Genomic DNA, 22,194 nt, shown 5'->3' with positions numbered 1-22,194 from the left:
ACGAATTAAGTTTAAATTTGGTCGAAACTTTCCGGGTCGTCACACATGCGATCTCCGAATGCACATGATGTTGCTAGATTATATAGTGCACACGAGGAGAGACATAGTTTTAGGGATATGCTTAGGAGTATAGATTGTATGCACTGGGAATGGAGAAATTGTCATGTTGCTTTAAAAGGACAATACACTCGGAGTGATCACAAGAAACCGACTCTTATGCTTAAAGCAGTTGCTTCATATGACTTGTGAATTTGGCATGCTTTTTTGGGATTGCGGGTTCTAATAATGATATTAACGTTTTGAACCAATCACCTATATTTGATAAACTTAAGAATGGAACATTTCCATCCGCACCATTTGAGGTAAATGGGCATGAATATAACAAAGGATATTACCTTGCGGACGGTATATATCCCGATTGGGCAAATTTAGTTAAAGGATATTCATGTCCCACTGAAAAACCAACGATTAAGTTTACTAGATTTCAAGCTAGTGCCCGAAAAGGATGTAGAGAGGACATTTGGGGTTCTTCAAGGTCGGTTTTATATTATACGCATAGCTTCACGAAGTATGTCAGTTAATAGGATGCGAAGAGTGATGGAATGTTGTCTCATGTTACATAACATGATACTTGAAGATAACGGCTTTGCACTTTCTAAATGGGAAGAAAGATTCACCACCGAAGAAATGGAAAATGGTATGGAACGTATACGGAACAGAGGACGAGATCGAGACATCATCACAAGAGAAATAAGGGATCGAGACATGCACAACCAACTTATCGAGGATTTAGTCGAGCATATCTGGAACATTCCAACAACTTTTCGCAATGCGAATTAGTTTTTTTATTAAATCTATGTAATCGTTAATTTATGTATTTTTAAATTCTTGTGAAAAATTAATTTTTTTATTTAATATGTAATTTATTTTATTTTGTTGTATTTATTTAACATTTTAATTCATTTGGTATAAAAAAAATACAAAACTGGTGGACCCTACTGAATTTGACACTTCCATTTGACATTTAATGTTATTGAGGGTCAAAATCTGACACTGTCATGTCACAGGCAAATGCACTTTTTGAGTCAAAAAGTACAAATTTTTCTGTGATGTCACAAGCAGGGTTAGGAACAGTCAAGGGCCAATAGTCATTCTATTCTCTAGTCGATATATGTACCTTACATTATTTATTTAAACCATCACAAAACGGCCTGGTGGTTAACGTCCTCATATCACTAGCATCACATTTTGAGTGTGATTAACAAAAAGGCAGTAAATGCCCGGAGATAATTAAATTAGTCAACGTATATTAGAGTAAAAATACCAAAGGTCTTTGCCTAACATTTTCAAAATGACTCATCAACCACTATTCTCTCTCCTCTCATTCGATTATTAAACAAAAATTAAAGGGTTCTTCACACCTTAAATTGTTCCCTTTTTGGAATAAATAGCGCACTGATCTTCCCTTTGTTTTTTTCTTTTTGTATCCCCAGATGGGTTCTTAACTTTGACACATGAAACCCTCAAGAACATCAATTATTCGACCAAAATCTTAATAGCTTCTTGAATAATTTGACATATAGAAAATTTGCAGCCAATGGGTTGAATATTTTGATTCTGGGGTTTCAAAATCTGGGGAGATAAAAGAAAGGGAATTGATCAACTATATATTGAAAGGTGTTTTTGTGTCAAAGAAACATGGGCTGTTTTTCGTGTCTGCCGAGACATGAACATAACTGTTTTTCATGCTTTTCAACATTAGGTTCTTCGGATGGAAAGAAACGAAATATGAATTGTTTTTCGTGTTTTATGACACGAGAAGGGAAGAAACGAAACATGAATTGCTTCCCAGGTTTTTGGACTAGGGATGCAACACATGGAACAAAAGATTCAAGGATACGGAAGATGAATCGCTTTTCATGTTTCCAGGCACAAGATTCTACCAAAGGAAAGACACGAAAGATGAAATGTTTTGCATGTTTCCAAACACAAGATTCTACTGAAGGGAAGAAGGGAAACATGAATTGTTTTTCATGTTTTCAAGTCCAATATTCAAAACTAAAAAGGAGAAATAAGAAACGAACAAAAAGAAGAAAAATTAATTTGTTTACGTGTGTTCCAAAGAAAGATTCGACAGAAGGGAAAACGCGGAATTTGAGATGGAAACCACGTTTCCCCGTTCAACAGATGAAACGTTGTAAATGGTTGAGAAAGAGAGAAAGGAAACGCCAATGTGTATCGTTCATTCCATTTAGTAAGTACCATTTTCTTTCATGTAATCACATACTTTAATGTTAGTCCAAGGAAATGATCTGATCGGGTGAGTGAGTTCCAACATCGCATTCGGACCTCTGTCACTCCTAACTATCGTTTAAAAAAACATTACAGTGTCGGTAAATATTAATTGGTTTATTGTGCAGAAAATAAGAAAAGGGCATCGGCCGACGTGGACTCCCCTAAAAGGGTCGGTAAAGAAGCTAAAAAGTACAAGGCTAACGTTAACAACAATATGGCAGCTAAAACCTTCACCTTTAAGGAGCTAGAGATAGCGACAAAGAACTTCAATGAAGAATGTCTTCTAGGAGAAGGTGGATTTGGGCGGGTTTATAAAGGACAACTTGAAAGAACCGGCGAGGTGATCTAATGATTTTCAAGAAACTTCCATAATTATCTATATATTCATTTAAAAAAAATGAATTGACACTGTTCATTGGTAAAGTGATATTTATTTGTTTTCTTTATTTTTTGATTTTGGGTTCAGATTGTAGCTGTGAAGCAACTAAATCGCAATGGAAGACAAGGAAACAAAGAATTTCTTGTCGAGGTTATGATGTTGGGCCATCTTTGTCATACGAATTTGGTTAAATTGATTGGATATTGCGCAGATGGAGATAAAAGACTGCTTGTATACGAGTATATGTCGTCTGGTTCTCTGGAAAACCATCTACTGGGTACAATACATTCCCTTAAATACTAAAAGTAACCCATTTTGACACGTACCAAACCCGCTCAGATTCATTGTTAATTTCATATATACAGATCTTCCACGGGGAAAAAGTCCGCTCAGTTGGTCAACAAGGATGAAAGTAGCGATGCATACCGCACAAGGTCTAGAATATTTGCACGAGACAAACAATCCACCAATTATCTATCGAGACTTAAAGTCGCCCAACATACTGCTTGATGATGATTTTAATGCAAAACTGTCTGATTTCGGGTTAGCCACGCTTGGTCCATTTGGGGACAAGACATCGAGAGTGATGGGAACACTTGGATATTGTGCACCCGAGTATCAAAAGAGAGGTAAGTTAAGTGTAAAGACCGATATTTACAGTTATGGAGTCGTGTTATTGGAGCTAATTACGGGAAGAAGAGCTGTTGATTTGACAAGGAAAAGTGAAGAATTGCATCTTGTTCGATGGGTAAGTTAGTTTTACAGTTTTTGGAGGGCGTAATTTATAGAGTTTTAAGTTCTAACACGCATGAACTTTTTTGTTAAACAGGCCGAAATGAGGATTAATAACCCGCAAAAATACTCGGAATTGGTTGATCCACTTCTTGAAGGAAATTACCCGAAGGCTGAATTAAGCCATATGGTAGCCATAGCAACCATGTGTATTAATAACGATGCATCATTACGTCCATCTATCAGTGATGTTGTAACGTCTTTTGCTTCCCTCGTGCAGGTCCCAATACCATTAATAGACTAGTTCTCCGTTAAGTACTTACAGGGTTCAAATAGTATGTGAATCAATCACAGTTAAAATGTAAACCATAAATTCAGCAACATTTTGACCTCTTTAGAAAGAAGTTAAGGATTCCAATGTTCAATATAGTAATAAATTGATCCAATGCGTATGTTATGCAAATACAAAGGATTCAAATGTGAAGCTCGGCTCGTTAACAACCCTACTGAAAACCAATAGTTGTTCAATGTAGCAACTAAAAAACAAGTACTGTAATGTTTGCACAAGTAATAAGTAAAAAACATTTAAATTATATAAAGTGTCATTTTTAAATGGGTAACAATGTCCAATGGAGGGTTTAAATAACAACACACAAAACCTCTATCAGCTTTGTGCAGCATTCATGTGGCCATATTTCTGCATAACCTTCTTGGTTGCAATGGCTGCAGCTTCACTTGCACGGAACGTTCCGCTAGCCATGATAGCCGCAAACTCTTTCCCAATTTCTTCTTGAACTTTGCTTCTTGCATCTCCAAGAGGATCAGCTACTACTGGTTTCTCTTGTTGTGTGCCAGCTGGCACGACAGCTGGCGGAACCTCATCTTTAGCCTTCGACTTTGCATCACAGCTGGTCGCACTAGCATTTGCAAGGCTTTCGGAAGACGTATCGGCCTTTTTGCTTGTCGGGGGCGTATTACGAACTGGAGATGGATTAATAAACTGAGGAGCTTGTGGAACAGCACCTGCTCGCAATGTGGTCTCAAGATTCTGGATCATGGGCACTGCAACAAGTAGCAATTAGTACCCAAATCAGGAACAATCACATATGACATGTCCGATTCGTTTATGTATGAAAAGGTAAATTAAGGTAATTATTTCTCTCTATCGAGTTAAAATTATACCTGGCAAAAGGGTCAGGTTGGGTCGGTTTGGGTAACGGGTCAAAACAGTTTTGGGTTGAAATGGGTCATGGGTCAAACGGGTAAAAATTTGAATGGGTACAAACGGGTCAGTTTGGGTGAAAGGGTGAAATGGGAAATGGGTCCTAACAGGTCATATACTTTTACATTTGATTTTTAACATTTATTTATTGTTTTAGTTATTATTAATTATTACGGAGTATTAATTATTAATATATATGAAAATATTAATACACATAATAATTGATATAACTATTAATGCTTTCATAAATGATTAGTGGATGAAACTTCTTATGCTTGATCCATTTAACCCATTCGCAAGACCCATTAGGCATATAACTGTCTATTGAACTTTAGAATTTGATACCCATTTGACCCGTTCATTTATATTTTGTATAATACCCAATAGGTTGGAGAAAAACTCATTGGACCTTTTTTAAAGTTTTGGTTTACATTGTCGGGCCTAATTTTTTTCAAGACCCAATTGACCCGAAAACTTGACCCATTTGACCCAAATTTGAGATAATGGGTTTTAATTGCCAGGTATAAGTTAAATGGATAAAATCACATATGTAGCTCACAAGCAAATAGATCAAGTGACAATAAAGTCTCGCACAATATAACTTACTTATAAGAGCACCCATTGGACTACTCATGACTTCATTAGGGAGGTTGAGGATGTACTCAGGGATAGTGGCCCCCACCAAAAACTGTGCAACCTCATTGCTAAAATTGTTACAGTTGTGGTTCATTAAACTGTAAGTTTCAGCCGTGTAACGTGGACTTATCTCCTGTAAATACATCTCAAACACATCTTTTGGGACATGAGTGACACCAAGATCAATCACGCGAATTGGAGATCCATATGGTGCTGTTCCGGCTGGAATTTGTTGGATACCACCACCAAAAAAGTACTCGGTGCCATATACCACCACACCAGTGTGCCTGTTTTCATCAAAAACATATGCTTGATTAATTAAATAGTTGTTTTAGGTGGCAAGTAACATTTTTATCCCGAATTAAGTTTGAAATAGAGCGCTTACCAAATAGCTTCAATAGCCTTCCCTAAGAATGACATGGAGAGCTGGCGAGCTAACCCTCCGCTTAAATCATATGCATGCAAACTCACCTTGTAACCCTCCTGCGAATAGAATTATAAATTGTTTATTTAATAAGCTAATCAATGAATAAATCAAAAATTGAAATCCAAATAAATTGAGAAGGTAGCTACTCGTACCTCAGCCATTTTCTGAACTTAAATTAAACGAAAAATGTGAATGCAAAATTAAGGTCTCTGTAAGTTCTTCACTTGATTGGTTGACTGTGACTGTTCAAACAAAGATAAACACATTAAATATATCCAAAATCCAACTAACCAAAACATTAAGAGATGCAATTCAAGGTATGTATATCATGAAACATACAAATCTAAGAACATATGTGACCATCACACTACGTGTAAGCCTAAAAGCAAACAAGAAAGTAATGCTCCAGTGACCCCTAAAGCATTTAGGCCTATTACGATGGTAATGGAATTTTTAGGCGTGGTGGTGGGTGGGGTAGTTAGCGGTAATGCGGCAGGCATGTTGGTAAAATGGGGAACATTGGGGTGGTGTGTTAAGTAGCGTGTTGGGTGATGTGTCAAAATATTATTGAAAGTTCGGTGAAAAAGGGTTAAAAAGTACTAAAAATATAATACAATAACATTAAAAAACTATACAAGTAATCAAACACGCCTGGTGTTGGTGGCACGCACGCACGCCACAAAAAAATCCTTCAACACGCCGCACTAGAGGCATGTTGGAGGCGTGCTCCGGGCACATGTGGTCTAACGCGCCCCACTGAAATAGACCTTAGGACACTCTTTTAAGTCTTAAGCATCAAGTAACAATTCTTACGTGACTATTTTCCGCTCTAGATACGGCAGCTACTTCAAATTATTAGAATAAAAAAAATCAAGATAATTATTGTACATTTTATACAAGAGTTCCACAATTTAGGCCTCATACCTCCACCGCACAAAATTGACATAGGCTTTTTATTAACAATTAAAAAAAGATGCACTTTGACCCTTCACGAATGTTTATTTCATCACTATTGATAAGATATACTATTTCATTTATTATTCCTTTTTTTAAGACAAACTCACACACCCATAAACACGAATACACGACGTCCACTGGTCTTGAAACCTCCCACCCTGCTCTAGAGGCGTGTTTGGAGGCGTGCTCCGGGCGTCAAACTCGCCCCATTGGAATAGGCAAATAAATCGTAAAGGATTGTGACCATTAAACTTATCCTCTTTTTCATTAAGCTTTTACTTTCCAATCAAGTCGCCACATTTCGAATATAGCTTAGGACCAACCATGATCAATTTAAACTTTAGGTCCTATTTTGATTTGATTTTGGTACAAAGTTTGGGACCAACCATGAATTTTTTTCAAATATAATTGAAACAAAATGATAATAAACTAAACGAAGTTAATAACATATTCAGCATTAATCGAATATCACATACAAAACATCATACACATAATCCACTCAGATCAGTGAAATAATTAGAGGCCAGACAAAAAGACCCTAAAAATGATTGCAATAATAAGTTTTATGACAAAATCATACCTAAATCGTCTCACTGATCAACAATTGAAAAAGAAATCACCGAGACGGATTTAAATTAGCTAAATTTGAGATCAGAAATGTAACAGATCAATAGAATGAATGAATATAAGAAATCAGTTGAAATAGAGAAAAAGGAAGCGGTTGATACCTGAAATTGGGAGTAAAATCAAAAACAATAATTACGATAGAATTAATGGGACTAACTAACTAACGGGCCGGTGGATCTTTATGGTCTATCAAATTCTAGAATCTACCAATCTAGTTGTACACGTTTAATAAAAAATTGTGGCACGTTCATATTCGTTGAATGACAATCTAAGAAATGTAATTTTCTTTTCCAGATCTTTAATATATGGAGTAACTAGTTGCGGTAGAACTCGCTTCGCGCCGGGGGTTCCGTTTTGAACGCGAGTTAAAAAAAAGTCTTGATCTATTTTGTAAAAAAGAATTTTTTTCAACATCTAACATTGAAGGGTTGTTCTTTTTGTGAAAGTTGATTCTTTTAGCGTTCGTTGTTTTTTTTAAGTTAGTTGATCTATTTTGTAAAAAAAAATTGGTTTTTTCACATCTTTTGGTAGCATTGAAGGGTTGTTCATTTTATGAAAGTTGTCTCATTTATCGTTGAGGAAGAAAAGAGAGAAGGAAAAAAAAAAGTTAGTTGATTTTATTGTAAAAAAGAATTTTTTTCGACATCCTTTGGTAACATTGAAGGGTTGGTTCTTTTACGAAAGTTACTTATTTTATCGTTGGGGACCAAAAAAAAAAGGTGAAATGTCGAAAATACCTCTGATTACTATTGATGAATAGTGAAATAGTGTTTTGTCTATTAGTATATATGTAAATAATTATAAATAATATATAACTAGTTGTGGAGCCCTCGCTTCGCGCCGGGGGCTCCGTTTTGAATGCGAGTTAAAAAAAAAAGTCTTGATCTATTTTTAAAAAAAATAATTTTTTTTGACATCTAACATTGAAAGGTGTTCCTTTTGTGAAAGTTGCTTCTTTTAGGTTTTTTTTTTTTAGGTTAGTTGATCTATTTTGTAAAAAAGAATGTTTTTCGACATCTATTGGTAGCATTGAAGAGTTGTTCATTTTATAAAAGTTGCTTCTTTTATAGTTGAGGAAGAAAAGAGAGAGAGAAAGTTGCTTATTTTATCGTTGGGAAAAAAAAGGTGAAATGACGAAAATAACTCTGGTTACTATTGTGAATAGTGAAACAGTGTTTTGTCCATTAGTATATACTAGTTGTGGAGCTCTCGCTTCGCGCCGGGGGCTCGGTTTTGAATCCGAGTTAAAAAAAAAGTCTTGATCTATTTTGTAAAAAAAAAAAAAAAAATTCGACATCTAACATTGAAGGATTGTTCCTTTTGTGAAAGTTGTTTCTTTTAGGGTTTTTTTTTTTTTTTAAGTTAGTTGATCTATTTTGTAAAAAAGAATGTTTTTCGACATCTATTGGTAGCATTGAAGGGTTGTTCATTTTATGAAAGTTGACTCTTTTATAGTTGAGGAAGAAAAGAGAGAAAGAGAAAAAAAGGTAAAATGACGAAAATAACTCTAGTTACTATTGGTGAATAATTAAACAGTGTTTTGTCTAGTTGAGGAAGAAAAGAGAGAGAGAGAGAGTGAGAGAGAAAATTTAGTTGATTTTTTTGTAAAAAAGTATTTTTTTCGACATCTTTTGGTAAAATTGAAGCGTTGGTTCTTTTACGAAAGTTGCTTATTTTATCGTTGAAAAAAAAATGGTAAAATGATAAAAATACCCCTGATTACTATTGGTGAATAGTGAAGCCATGTTTTGTCTATTACGTAGTAGGATATACGGAGTATATAAATAAATATAATATACCTACTACACGGAGTATATAAATAAATATAATATAATATTATTTTTTTGACTTTCTCCCTATAGTCTTATCATTCTTAATCCGAGCACAATGGATCGGTGGGAACATTAACCCACTTACGTCATGGTCATGGTGACGTCAACGTTACCTCATCGTATTTGTCTTTCTCCTATGATTTTTCTTTGACTTAACTACATGATGAATATGCTTTGTCAAATCTTACAAAAATGAAATCAACAATCAACGTAGCAAAAATCAATTTGAGAACCAAATAAACAAACACACATATCAGGAAAACCAACCCACTTTGATAGTTTCTTCTGTAACACTACTGGATGAAGCAAACTCACAAAACCTTGAATAAAAAATCACGTCTTCATCTTTTGAACCCAAGATTAATTGTTTTATTTCTTTCTTCTTCTTTATTAGTTTGTACCAAATTAAATCTAAGACCATTTGATCAATGTGTTTCTGGTGGTAGATGATATTTCTATCGGAGATGACGGAGAGGACGACGGAGACGGTAGTGGTGGCCACCGGAAACCTACGAGACGGTGGTCAACGAAATCGTATCAAGATGTGAATCGAAAGAAATAGATCCAAGATGTAAAAACAGATCGATTCCAGATCTGGAGTGATGGTTATGATGTCGACGAATAGAACCCCCAAGGAAATTGAAATCGAAATCGATATCATCACCAAAGTGATAAACTTGTAGGTATAATTTTGAAAACCAAATCCAATTTTTCTATTTTGCTGGTGGTGGTGAACGACTGGTGCATCTAATTTTGTTGTGTTGTTATTCTTCTATTCAGTGTCGATCGAGGTTCTTAGGTCAACTCCAAACCTTACCCATCTTGTTCTTGGCTGTGAGGGTCTGAATTGGGTTGGGTATATAAAGATTTGTAATGAAGTTGTCTAATAATATTAAGATTTGTGATTCTAATTTAGTTTTAGTTTTTGGGTTTTTAGTGGGTATTGATTGATCTGAGAAGATGAAGGTTGCAAGATAAGAAATTACTGTAAAAAGAGAGAAAAGTAAAAGGACTAAAGTACTCTCACATGCATGTCGCTTGACTGACAAGCTAACGGGGAAAGTTAACGTTTGTCAAATGGAGTGTCTAAACGTGTAATATTTTGAAACCACGGTGACTAAAAATGCAAAAAAAAAAAAACAAAAAACAAAACTATAATGACTAAAGTTGCAATATTTGACAAACCACATTGACTATCTGTGTAATTAAGTCTTTTTCTTTTGTAATTCTTTTTTTCCAGTCCAACGAAGTAGGCCACTCACTAGTTTTTTATAACAATGGTAGAATCAATAAATGTCACTTTAAAGATAATAACTAATCACTGTTGACAATTATTTTATATGATCAAGCATAGATTATTCATAAAGAATCGCATTCACGATTTACAAATAAAGTCGGGTTCAAGTATGTTAATATTTAACTTCTGTCTTTCTGATCCGGTTACCGTGAATAACCAGATCGATATGATGATATCGATGGGGTGGTTAAATGATTAAGTCCACCATCGATAACGTCTGTTGATCGATGGCCCCATGAAGATTGTAGGTTGCTGTTGCAAAAACTCACTTGTTAACCTTGAACGATGAAATGTCCCGTTCTTATTGATTAAAAACGTTCCATATTAATTGATTTCGTTGCGAGGTTTTGACCTCTATATGAGACGTTTTTCAAAGACTGCATTCATTTTTAAAACAAACCATAACCTTTATTTCATAAATAAAGGTTTAAAAAGCTTTACGTAGATTATCAAATAATGAGTATTACATAATGGTTTACAATACAAATATGTTACATCGAAATCAGTTTCTTGAATGCAGTTTTTACACAATATCATACAAACATGGACTCCAAATCTTGTCCTTATTTTAGTATGCAACAGCGGAAGCTCTTAGTATTCACCTGAGAATATACATGCTTTAAACGTCAACAAAAATGTTGGTGAGTTATAGGTTTAACCTATATATATCAAATCGTAACAATAGACCACAAGATTTCATATTTCAATACACATCCCATACATAGAGATAAAAATCATTCATATGGTGAACACCTGGTAACCGACATTAACAAGATGCATATATATAAGAATATCCCCATCATTCCGGGACACCCTTCGGATATGATATAAATTTCGAAGTACTAAAGCATCCGGTACTTTGGATGGGGTTTGTTAGGCCCAATAGATCTATCTTTAGGATTCGCGTCAATTAGGGTGTCTGTTCCCTAATTCTTAGATTACCAGACTTAATAAAAAGGGGCATATTCGATTTCGATAATTCAACCATAGAATGTAGTTTCACGTACTTGTGTCTATTTTGTAAATCATTTATAAAACCTGCATGTATTCTCATCCCAAAAATATTAGATTTTAAAAGTGAGACTATAACTCACTTTCACAGATTTTTACTTCGTCGGGAAGTAAGACTTGGCCACTGGTTGATTCACGAACCTATAACAATATATACATATATATCAAAGTATGTTTAAAATATATTTACAACACTTTTAATATATTTTGATGTTTTAAGTTTATTAAGTCAGTTGTCCTCGTTAGTAACCTACAACTAGTTGTCCACAGTTAGATGTACAGAAATAAATCGATAAATATTATCTTGAATCAATCCACGACCCAGTGTATACGTATCTCAGTATTGATCACAACTCAAACTATATATATTTTGGAATCAACCTCAACCCTGTATAGCTAACTCCAACATTCACATATAGAGTGTCTATGGTTGTTCCGAAATATATATAGATGTGTCGACATGATAGGTCGAAACATTGTATACGTGTCTATGGTATCTCAAGATTACATAATATACAATACAAGTTGATTAAGTTATGGTTGGAATAGATTTGTTACCAATTTTCACGTAGCTAAAATGAGAAAAATTATCCAATCTTGTTTTACCCATAACTTCTTCATTTTAAATCCGTTTTGAGTGAATCAAATTGCTATGGTTTCATATTGAACTCTATTTTATGAATCTAAACAGAAAAGTATAGGTTTATAGTCGGAAAAATAAGTTACAAGTCGTTTTTGTAAAGGTAGTAATTTCAGTCGAAAGAACAACGTCTAGATTACCATTTTAGAAAACATACTTCCACTTTGAGTTTAACCATAATTTTTGGATATAGTTTCATGTTCATAATAAAAATCATTTTCACAGAATAACAACTTTTAAATCAAAGTTTATCATAGTTTTTAATTAACTAACCCAAAACAGCCCGCGGTGTTACTACGACGGCGTAAATCCGGTTTTACGGTGTTTTTCGTGTTTCCAGGTTTTAAATCATTAAGTTAGCATATCATATAGATATAGAACATGTGTGTAGTTAATTTTAAAAGTCAAGTTAGAAGGATTAACTTTTGTTTGCGAACAAGTTTAGAATTAACTAAACTATGTTCTAGTGATTACGAGTTTAAACCTTCGAATAAGATAGTTTTATATATATGAATCGAATGATGTTATGAACATCATTACTACCTCAAGTTTAGTAGGTAAACCTACTGGAAGTGACAAGAAATGATCTAGCTTCAAAGGATCTTGGATGGCTTGAAAGTTCTTGAAGTAGGATCATGACACAAAAACAAGTTCAAGAAAGATTTTTACTCGAATTAAGATAGTTTATAGTTATAGAAATTGAATCAAAGTTTGAATATGAATATTACCTTGAATAAGAAAGATAACCTACTGTATATAACAAAGGTTTCTTGATCTTAGATGATTACTTGGAATGGATTAGAAAGCTTGGAAGTAAATTAGTAAACTTGAAGGGATTTTTGAAGTGTTCTTGAAGTGTTCTTCCTATGATGATTATAGCTTGATTCTTGAAGTGATTTTTGATGAAGATGATGATTAACTACTGGAAAAATACGTTCATAATAGTGTGTGTGTGTGTGTTGAGAGAGAATTAGAAAGAGAATTGGAAGTGAAATGGAGTGAATGATGAGTGGTAATTGGTGAGTGGTGAGTGGGGTTAAAAGGAGTTCTAGTTAGTTGACTAGCTCATGGTAGAAGTTAAAATTGATTAGTCATACATGACATAATCAAGAGTGGAATCCCATGCTAGTTCCTATTGGTATGTACTCATAGTAAGTACGTTTTGAAGCTGTGTATAATACGGGTAAGAATACGACTAGAATTCTTGATGAAAGAAAAGAATGGAAAAGTAACTGTAACCATTTTCGTTAAGTATGAGTGTTTTGATATATGTCTTGAAGTCTTCCAAAAGTATTTTAATACATCTAAATACACTACATGTATATACATTTTAACTGAGTCGTTAAGTCATCGTTAGTCGTTACATGTAAGTGTTGTTTTGAAACCTTTAAGTTAACGATCTCAATTAATGTTGTTAACCCATTGTTTATTATATCTAATGAGATGTTAAATTATTATATTATCATGATATTATGATATATTAATATATCTTAATATGATATATATATACATTTAAATGTCGTTACAACGATAATCGTTACATATATGTCTCGTTTCGAAATCCTTAAGTTAGTAGTCTTGTTTATATGTATATAACTCATTGTTAATATACTTATGGAGATACTTACTTATCATAATCTCATGTTAACCATATGTATATCCATATATATATCGTCATGTCATTTTTACAAGTTTTAACGTTCGTGAATCGCCGGTCAACTTGGGTGGTCAATTGTCTATATGAAACATATTTCAATTAATCAAGTCTTAACAAGTTTGATTGCTTAACATGTTGGAAACATTTAATCATGTAAATATCAATCTCAATTAATATATATAAACATGGAAAAGTTCGGGTCACTACAGTACCTACCCGTTAAATAAATTTCGTCCCGAAATTTTAAGCTGTTGAAGGTGTTGACGAATCTTCTGGAAATAGATGCGAGTATTTCTTCTTCATCTGATCTTCACGCTCCCAGGTGAACTCGGGTCCTCTACGAGCATTCCATCGAACCTTAACAATTGGTATCTTGTTTTGCTTAAGTCTTTTAACCTCACGATCCATTATTTCAACGGGTTCTTTGATGAATTGGAGTTTTTCGTTGATTTGGATTTCATCTAACGGAATAGTGAGATCTTCTTTAGCAAAACATTTCTTCAAATTCGAGACGTGGAAAGTGTTATGTACATCCGCGAGTTGTTGAGGTAACTCAAGTCGGTAAGCTACTGGTCCGACACGATCAATAATCTTGAATGGTCCAATATACCTTGGATTTAATTTCCCTCGTTTACCAAATCGAACAACGCCTTTCCAAGGTGCAACTTTAAGCATGACCATCTCTCCAATTTCAAATTCTATATCTTTTCTTTTAATGTCAGCGTAGCTCTTTTGTCGACTTTGGGCGGTTTTCAACCGTTGTTGAATTTGGATGATCTTCTCGGTAGTTTCTTGTATAATCTCCGGACCCGTAATCTGTCTATCCCCCACTTCACTCCAACAAATCGGAGACCTGCACTTTCTACCATAAAGTGCTTCAAACGGCGCCATCTCAATGCTTGAATGGTAGCTGTTGTTGTAGGAAAATTCTGCTAATGGTAGATGTCGATCCCAACTGTTTCCGAAATCAATAACACATGCTCGTAGCATGTCTTCAAGCGTTTGTATCATCCTTTCGCTCTGCCCATCAGTTTGTGGATGATAGGCAGTACTCATGTCTAGACGAGTTCCTAATGCTTGCTGTAATGTCTGCCAGAATCTTGAAATAAATCTGCCATCCCTATCAGAGATAATAGAGATTGGTATTCCATGTCTGGAGACGACTTCCTTCAAATACAGTCGTGCTAACTTCTCCATCTTGTCATCTTCTCTTATTGGCAGGAAATGTGCTGATTTGGTGAGACGATCAACTATTACTCAAATAGTATCAAAACCACTTGCAGTCCTTGGCAATTTAGTGATGAAATCCATGGTAATGTTTTTCCATTTCCATTCCGGGATTTCGGGTTGTTGAAGTAGACCTGATGGTTTCTGATGCTTAGCTTTGACCTTAGAACACGTCAAACATTCTCCTACGTATTTAGCAACATCGGCTTTCATACCCGGCCACCAAAAATATTTCCTGAGATCCTTGTACATCTTCCCCGTTCCAGGATGTATTGAGTATCTGGTTTTATGAGCTTCTCTAAGTACCATTTCTCTCATATCTCCAAATTTTGGTACCCAAATCCTTTCAGCCCTATACCGGGTTCCGTCTTCCCGAATATTAAGATGTTTCTCCGATCCTTTGGGTATTTCATCCTTTAAATTTCCCTCTTTTAAAACTCCTTGTTGCGCCTCCTTTATTTGAGTAGTAAGGTTATTATGAATCATTATATTCATAGATTTTACTCGAATGGGTTCTCTGTCCTTCCTGCTCAAGGCATCGGCTACCACATTTTCCTTCCCCGGGTGGTAACGAATCTCAAAGTCGTAATCATTCAATAATTCAATCCACCTACGCTGCCTCATATTCAGTTGTTTCTGATTAAATATGTGTTGAAGACTTTTGTGGTCGGTATATATAATACTTTTGACTCCATATAAGTAGTGCCTCCAAGTCTTTAATGCAAAAACAACCGCGCCTAATTCCAAATCATGCGTCGTATAATTTTGTTCGTGAATCTTCAATTGTCTAGACGCATAAGCAATTACCTTCATTCGTTGCATTAATAAACAACCGAGACCTTGCTTTGATGCGTCACAATAAATGACAAAATCATCATTCCCTTCAGGCAATGACAATATAGGTGCCGTAGTTAGCTTTTTCTTCAATAACTGAAACGCTTTCTCTTGTTCATCATTCCATTCAAATTTCTTCCCTTTATGCGTTAATTCAGTCAAGGGTTTTGCTATTCTGGAAAAGTCTTGGATGAACCTTCTGTAGTAACCAGCTAGTCCTAAAAACTGGCGTATGTGTTTCGGAGTTTTCGGGGTTTCCCACTTTTCAACAGTTTCTATCTTTGCCGGATCCACCTTAATACCTTCTTTGTTCACTATGTGACCGAGGAATTGAACATCTTCCAACCAAAATGCACACTTTGAAAACTTAGCGTACAATTCTTCCTTCCTCAATACTTCTAACACCTTTCTCAAATGTTCAACGTGTTCTTGGTCATTCTTTGAGTAAATAAGTATGTCATCAATGAAAACAATGACAAACTTGTCAAGGTATGGTCCACACACTCGGTTCATAAGGTCCATGAACACAGCTGGTGCATTAGTTAAACCAAACTGCATGACCATAAACTCGTAATGACCGTAACGTGTTCTGAAAGCAGTCTTTGGAATATCATCTTCTTTCACCCATATTTGATGATACCCGGAACGTAAGTCAATCTTTGAATAAACAGACGAGCCTTGTAGTTGATCAAATAAGTCGTCGATTCTCGGTAGTGGGTAGCGGTTCTTGATGGTAAGTTTGTTCAACTCTCGGTAGTCGATACACAACCTGAATGTACCATCTTTCTTCTTGACAAACAAAACAGGAGCTCCCCACGGTGATGTACTTGGTCGAATGAAACCACGCTCTAAAAGTTCTTGTAATTGGCTTTGCAGTTCTTTCATCTCGCTGGGTGCGAGTCTGTAAGGAGCACGAGCTATTGGTGCAGCTCCTGGTACAAGATCTATTTGAAATTCAACGGATCGCTGTGGGGGTAATCCCGGTAATTCTTTCGGAAATACATCGGGAAATTCTTTTGCAATGGGAACATCATTGATGCTCTTTTCTTCAGTTTGTACTTTCTCGACGTGTGCTAGAATAGCATAGCAACCTTTTCTTATTAGTTTTTGTGCCTCCAAATTACTAATAATATGTAGCTTCGTGTTGCCCTTTTCTCCGTACACCATTAAGGGTTTTCCTTTTTCTCGTATAATGCGAATTGCATTTTTGTAACAAACGATCTCTGCTTTCACTTCTTTCAACCAGTCCATACCGATTATCACATCAAAACTCCCTAACTCTACTGGTATCAAATCAATCTTAAATGTTTCGCTAACCAGTTTAATTTCTCGATTCCGACATATATTATCTGCTGAAATTAATTTACCATTTGCTAATTCAAGTAAAAATTTACTATCCAAAGGCGTCAATGGACAACTTAATTTAGCACAAAAATCTCTACTCATATAGCTTCTATCCGCACCCGAATCAAATAAAACGTAAGCAGATTTATTGTCAATAAGAAACGTACCCGTAACAAGCTCCGGGTCTTCCTGTGCCTCTGCTGCATTAATATTGAAAACTCTTCCGCGGCCTTGTCCATTCGTGTTCTCCTGGTTCGGGCAATTTCTAATAATGTGGCCCGGTTTTCCACATTTATAACAAACTACATTGGCATAACTTGCTCCGACACTACTTGCTCCGCCATTACTCGTTCCGACACCATTTGTTCCTTTCGTTCTATTAACCCCTGGTCCGTAGACCTCACACTTCGCTGCGCTATGACCATTTCTTTTACACTTGTTGCAAAATTTGGTGCAGAACCCCGAGTGATACTTTTCACACCTTTGGCATAGCTGCTTCTGATTGTTGTTGTTGTTGCGGTTATTATTGTTGTTGGGATGATTGTTGTAGTTGCTGTTGTTGTTGTTGTTGTTGTTGTTGGGCCGTTTGTTGTAGTTGCGATTGATGTTGCGATTGTTGGGATAATTGTTGCGATTATTGTTGTAATTGCTGTTGTTGTTGTATTGGTGATTCTTATCACCGTTTTCCTCCCACTTTCTTTTGACTTGCTTCACATTGGCCTTTTCAGCAGTCTATTCTTTAATTCTTTCTTTAATCTGGTTCACTAGTTTGTGAGCCATTCTACATGCCTGTTGTATGGAGGCGGGCTCGTGTGAACTTATATCTTCTTGGATTCTTTCCGGTAATCCTTTCACAAACGCGTCGATCTTCTCTTCCTCATCTTCGAATGCTCCCGGACACAATAGGCACAATTCTGTGAATCGTCTTTCGTACGTGGTAATATCAAATCCTTGGGTTCGTAACCCTCTAAGTTCTGTCTTGAGCTTATTGACCTCGGTTCTGGGATGGTACTTCTCGTTCATCAAGTGCTTGAATGCTGACCACGGTAGTGCGTACGCATCATCTTGTCCCACTTGCTCTAGATAGGTATTCCACCATGTTAACGCAGAACCTATGAAGGTATGCGTAGCGTACTTCACTTTGTCCTCTTCAGTACACTTACTTATGGCAAACACCGATTCGACCTTCTCGGTCCACCGTTTCAATCCGATCGGTCCTTCGGTTCCATCAAATTCCAAAGGTTTGCAGGCAGTAAATTCTTTGTAGGTGCATCATACACGATTTCCTGTACTGCCAGATCCAAGGTTATTGTTGGTATGTAGCGCAGCCTGTACTGCGGCTATGTTTGAAGCTAGAAAAGTACGGAATTCCTCTTCATTCATATTCACGGTGTGTCGAGTAGTCGGTGCCATTTCCTTCAAAATAGTCAAATGGAACAAGTTAATCATACAGAATATTAAGAGTAGTTAATAGTATTTCGTAGCATAATATGAACTCATTTATAAAAGCTTTTTCTTCATATTAGCGTTTTATAAGTTTAAATTCGGGTAGTACCTACCCGTTAAGTTCATACTTAGTAGCTAATATACAATTCAACTACTACAATTCTATATGAAAAACTGATTGTAATAATATTTCGCGTTCAAACTTTTATACAATATTTTACAAACTTACAATACCGCTTATTTTACATAAAGCATGAAATATAGCACACAATAACTTTGATACAAGATAGTTGTAAAGACACGTAATTCATACGTCCAGAAACAAGTCATGCATTCTGGTTTTACTAGGACTACTTCCCATCCTTGGTCTTGTGGAACATAACCGTTATGGCCGTTGATAAGACAGCGTGTTGTAACGTCGTCAAAGGGACGAGGGTTACGTAATGACCAACAGTCTCGTAATAACCTAAAAACCTCATTTCTTACCCCAATTACCGACTCCGTCAATTGTGGGAACGTTTTGTTTAATAGTTGTAGCCCGATGTTCTTGTTCTCACTTTGGTGAGAAGCGAACATTACTAACCCGTAAGCATAACATGCTTCTTTATGTTGCATGTTAGCCGCTTTTTCTAAATCACGAAGTCCTATATTCGGATATACTGAGTCAAAATAATTTCTTAACCCGTTGCGTAAAATAGCATTTGGGTTCCCCGCAATATATGCGTCAAAGTAAACACATCGTAACTTATGGATTTCCCAATGTGATATCCCCCATATTTCGAACGAAAGCCTTTTATAAACCAAGGCATTCTTGGAACGTTCTTCGAATGTCTTACAAACTGATCTCGCCTTAAATAGTTGTGCCGAGGAATTCTGACCGACTCTAGACAAGATTTCATCAATCATGTCTCCGGGTAGGTCTCTTAAAATATTGGGTTGTTTATCCATTTTGTGTTTTTATACTGTAAAATAGACAAGAGTTAGATTCATAAAAAAAATACTTATTAATACAAGCAATTTTTACATATATCATAAAGCATAAGCACACTATATTACATATATTACACCACACGAATACAACTATTTTATTCCGACTCGCTCGTTTCTTCTTGTTCGGTTTTGGTTCGTTTTGCCAAGTTTCTAGGGATATATGATGTTCCCCTAATACGAGCCGTCGTTGTCCACATTGGTTTAGAAAAACCTGGTGGTTTAGAAGTTCCCGGGTCATTGTTACAACTTAAGGACTTCGGGGGTTGACGATACATATAAAGTTCATCGGGGTTGGAATTAGATTTCTCTATTTTTATGCCCTTTCCCTTTTTTTTTTGCCTTTTTAAATTCAGTTGGGGTAATTTCTATAACATCATCGGAATTCTCGTTGGAATCCGATTCATCGGAGAATTGGTAATCCTCCCAATATTTTGCTTCCTTGGCGGAAACACCATTGACCATAATTAACCTTGGTCGGTTGGTTGAGGATTCTCTTTTACTTAACCGTTTTATTATTTCCCCCACCGGTTCTATTTCTTCTTCCGGTTCCGATTCTTCTTCCGGTTCCGACTCTTCTTCCGGTTCCTCTTCGGGAACTTGTGAATCAGTCCATGAATCATTCCAATTTACATTTGACTCTTCATTATTATTAGGTGAGTCAATGGGACTTGTTCTAGAGGTAGACATCTATCACATAATATCAAACACGTTAAGATATTAATATATCACATAATATTCATATGTTAAAAATATATAGTTTCCAACAAAAATGTTAAGCAATCATTTTTAAAGAAAACACGGTCGAAGTCCAGACTCACTAATGCATCCTAACAAACTCGATAAGACACACTAATGCAAATTTTCTGGTTCTCTAAGACCGACGCTCGGATACCAACTGAAATGTCCCGTTCTTATTGATTAAAAACGTTCCATATTAATTGATTTCGTTGCGAGGTTTTGACCTCTATATGAGACGTTTTTCAAAGACTGCATTCATTTTTAAAACAAACCATAACCTTTATTTCATAAATAAAGGTTTAAAAAGCTTTACGTAGATTATCAAATAATGATAATCTAAAATATCCTGTTTACACACGACCATTACATAATGGTTTACAATACAAATATGTTACATCGAAATCAGTTTCTTGAATGCAGTTTTTACACAATATCATACAAACATGGACTCCAAATCTTGTCCTTATTTTAGTATGCAACAGCGGAAGCTCTTAGTATTCACCTGAGAATAAACATGCTTTAAACGTCAACAAAAATGTTGGTGAGTTATAGGTTTAACCTATATATATCAAATCGTAACAATAGACCACAAGATTTCATATTTCAATACACATCCCATACATAGAGATAAAAATCATTCATATGGTGAACACCTGGTAACCGACATTAACAAGATGCATATATATAAGAATATCCCCATCATTCCGGGACACCCTTCGGATATGATATAAATTTCAAAGTACTAAAGCATCCGGTACTTTGGATGGGGTTTGTTAGGCCCAATAGATCTATCTTCAGGATTCGCGTCAATTAGGGTGTCTGTTCCCTAATTCTTAGATTACCAGACTTAATAAAAAGGGGCATATTCGATTTCGATAATTCAACCATAGAATGTAGTTTCACGTACTTGTGTCTATTTTGTAAATAATTTATAAAACCTGCATGTATTCTCATCCCAAAAATATTAGATTTTAAAAGTGGGACTATAACTCACTTTCACAAATTTTTACTTCGTCGGGAAGTAAGACTTGGCCACTGGTTGATTCACGAACCTATAACAATATATACATATATATCAAAGTATGTTTAAAATATATTTACAACACTTTTAATATATTTTGATGTTTTAAGTTTATTAAGTCAGTTGTCCTCGTTAGTAACCTACAACTAGTTGTCCACAGTTAGATGTACAGAAATAAATCGATAAATATTATCTTGAATCAATCCACGACCCAGTGTATACGTATCTCAGTATTGATCACAGCTCAAACTATATATATTTTGGAATCAACCTCAACCCTGTATAGCTAACTCCAACATTCACATATAGAGTGTCTATGGTTGTTCCGAAATATATATAGATGTGTCGACATGATAGGTCAAAACATTGTATACGTGTCTATGGTATCTCAAGATTACATAATATACAATACAAGTTGATTAAGTTATGGTTGGAATAGATTTGTTACCAATTTTCACGTAGCTAAAATGAGAAAAATTATCCAATCTTGTTTTACCCATAACTTCTTCATTTTAAATCCGTTTTGAGTGAATCAAATTGCTATGGTTTCATATTGAACTCTATTTTATGAATCTAAACAGAAAAGTATAGGTTTATAATCGGAAAAATAAGTTACAAGTCGTTTTTGTAAAGGTAGTCATTTCAGTCGAAAGAACGACGTCTAGATGACCATTTTAGAAAACATACTTCCACTTTGAGTTTAACCATAATTTTTGGATATAGTTTCATGTTCATAATAAAAATCATTTTCACAGAATAACAACTTTTAAATCAAAGTTTATCATAGTTTTTAATTAACTAACCCAAAACAGCCCGCGGTGTTACTACGACGGCGTAAATCCGGTTTTACGGTGTTTTTCGTGTTTCCAGGTTTTAAATCAT

At 35.4% G+C, this 22,194-nt stretch overlaps 2 protein-coding genes across 3 annotated transcripts; one reads left to right on the top strand and one right to left on the bottom strand.

The window, feature by feature from the left end:
• The first annotated feature begins 1,511 nt into the window (after positions 1-1,511).
• Positions 1,512-3,817, top strand: LOC139899189 (probable serine/threonine-protein kinase PBL25). Its single transcript, XM_071882009.1, has 5 exons — positions 1,512-2,254; positions 2,421-2,635; positions 2,762-2,951; positions 3,040-3,422; positions 3,504-3,817. The coding sequence occupies exons 1-5, from the start codon at positions 1,699-1,701 to the stop codon at positions 3,708-3,710; spliced, it is 1,551 nt and encodes a 516-aa protein (XP_071738110.1). The 5' UTR covers positions 1,512-1,698; the 3' UTR covers positions 3,711-3,817.
• Positions 3,818-3,826: 9 nt separating this feature from the next.
• Positions 3,827-7,518, bottom strand: LOC139899190 (uncharacterized). 2 transcript variants are annotated; one of them, XM_071882011.1, is made up of 6 exons: positions 7,377-7,518; positions 7,229-7,287; positions 5,844-5,933; positions 5,650-5,747; positions 5,235-5,551; positions 3,827-4,468 (listed from the first exon to the last, which is right to left on the bottom strand). In XM_071882011.1, the coding sequence occupies exons 3-6, from the start codon at positions 5,850-5,852 to the stop codon at positions 4,071-4,073; spliced, it is 822 nt and encodes a 273-aa protein (XP_071738112.1). In that variant the 5' UTR covers positions 5,853-5,933; positions 7,229-7,287; positions 7,377-7,518; the 3' UTR covers positions 3,827-4,070. The 2 variants fall into 2 exon arrangements, with proteins under 2 accessions (XP_071738112.1, XP_071738111.1); XM_071882010.1 differs by lacking the exon at positions 7,229-7,287.
• Positions 7,519-22,194: the final 14,676 nt, after the last annotated feature.

Source organism: Rutidosis leptorrhynchoides, chromosome 3 (genome assembly GCF_046630445.1).
Source record: "Rutidosis leptorrhynchoides isolate AG116_Rl617_1_P2 chromosome 3, CSIRO_AGI_Rlap_v1, whole genome shotgun sequence".
Classification (NCBI taxonomy): Eukaryota; Viridiplantae; Streptophyta; class Magnoliopsida; order Asterales; family Asteraceae; genus Rutidosis; species Rutidosis leptorrhynchoides.
This window is presented reverse-complemented; position numbering and strand designations above follow the sequence as displayed.

Coding starts and splice junctions, on each gene's coding strand:
- LOC139899189 (XM_071882009.1), top strand. CDS start 1,699: ATGGGCTGTTTTTCGTGTCTGCCGAGACATGAACATAACTGTTTTTCA. Junction 2,255..2,420: donor TGTATCGTTCATTCCATTTA/GTAAGTACCATT, acceptor TTTATTGTGCAG/AAAATAAGAAAAGGGCATCG. Junction 2,636..2,761: donor AACTTGAAAGAACCGGCGAG/GTGATCTAATGA, acceptor TTTTGGGTTCAG/ATTGTAGCTGTGAAGCAACT.
- LOC139899190 (XM_071882011.1), bottom strand. Junction 5,552..5,649: donor AAGGCTATTGAAGCTATTTG/GTAAGCGCTCTA, acceptor TGATGAAAACAG/GCACACTGGTGTGGTGGTAT. Junction 4,469..5,234: donor TCCAATGGGTGCTCTTATAA/GTAAGTTATATT, acceptor TACTTGTTGCAG/TGCCCATGATCCAGAATCTT.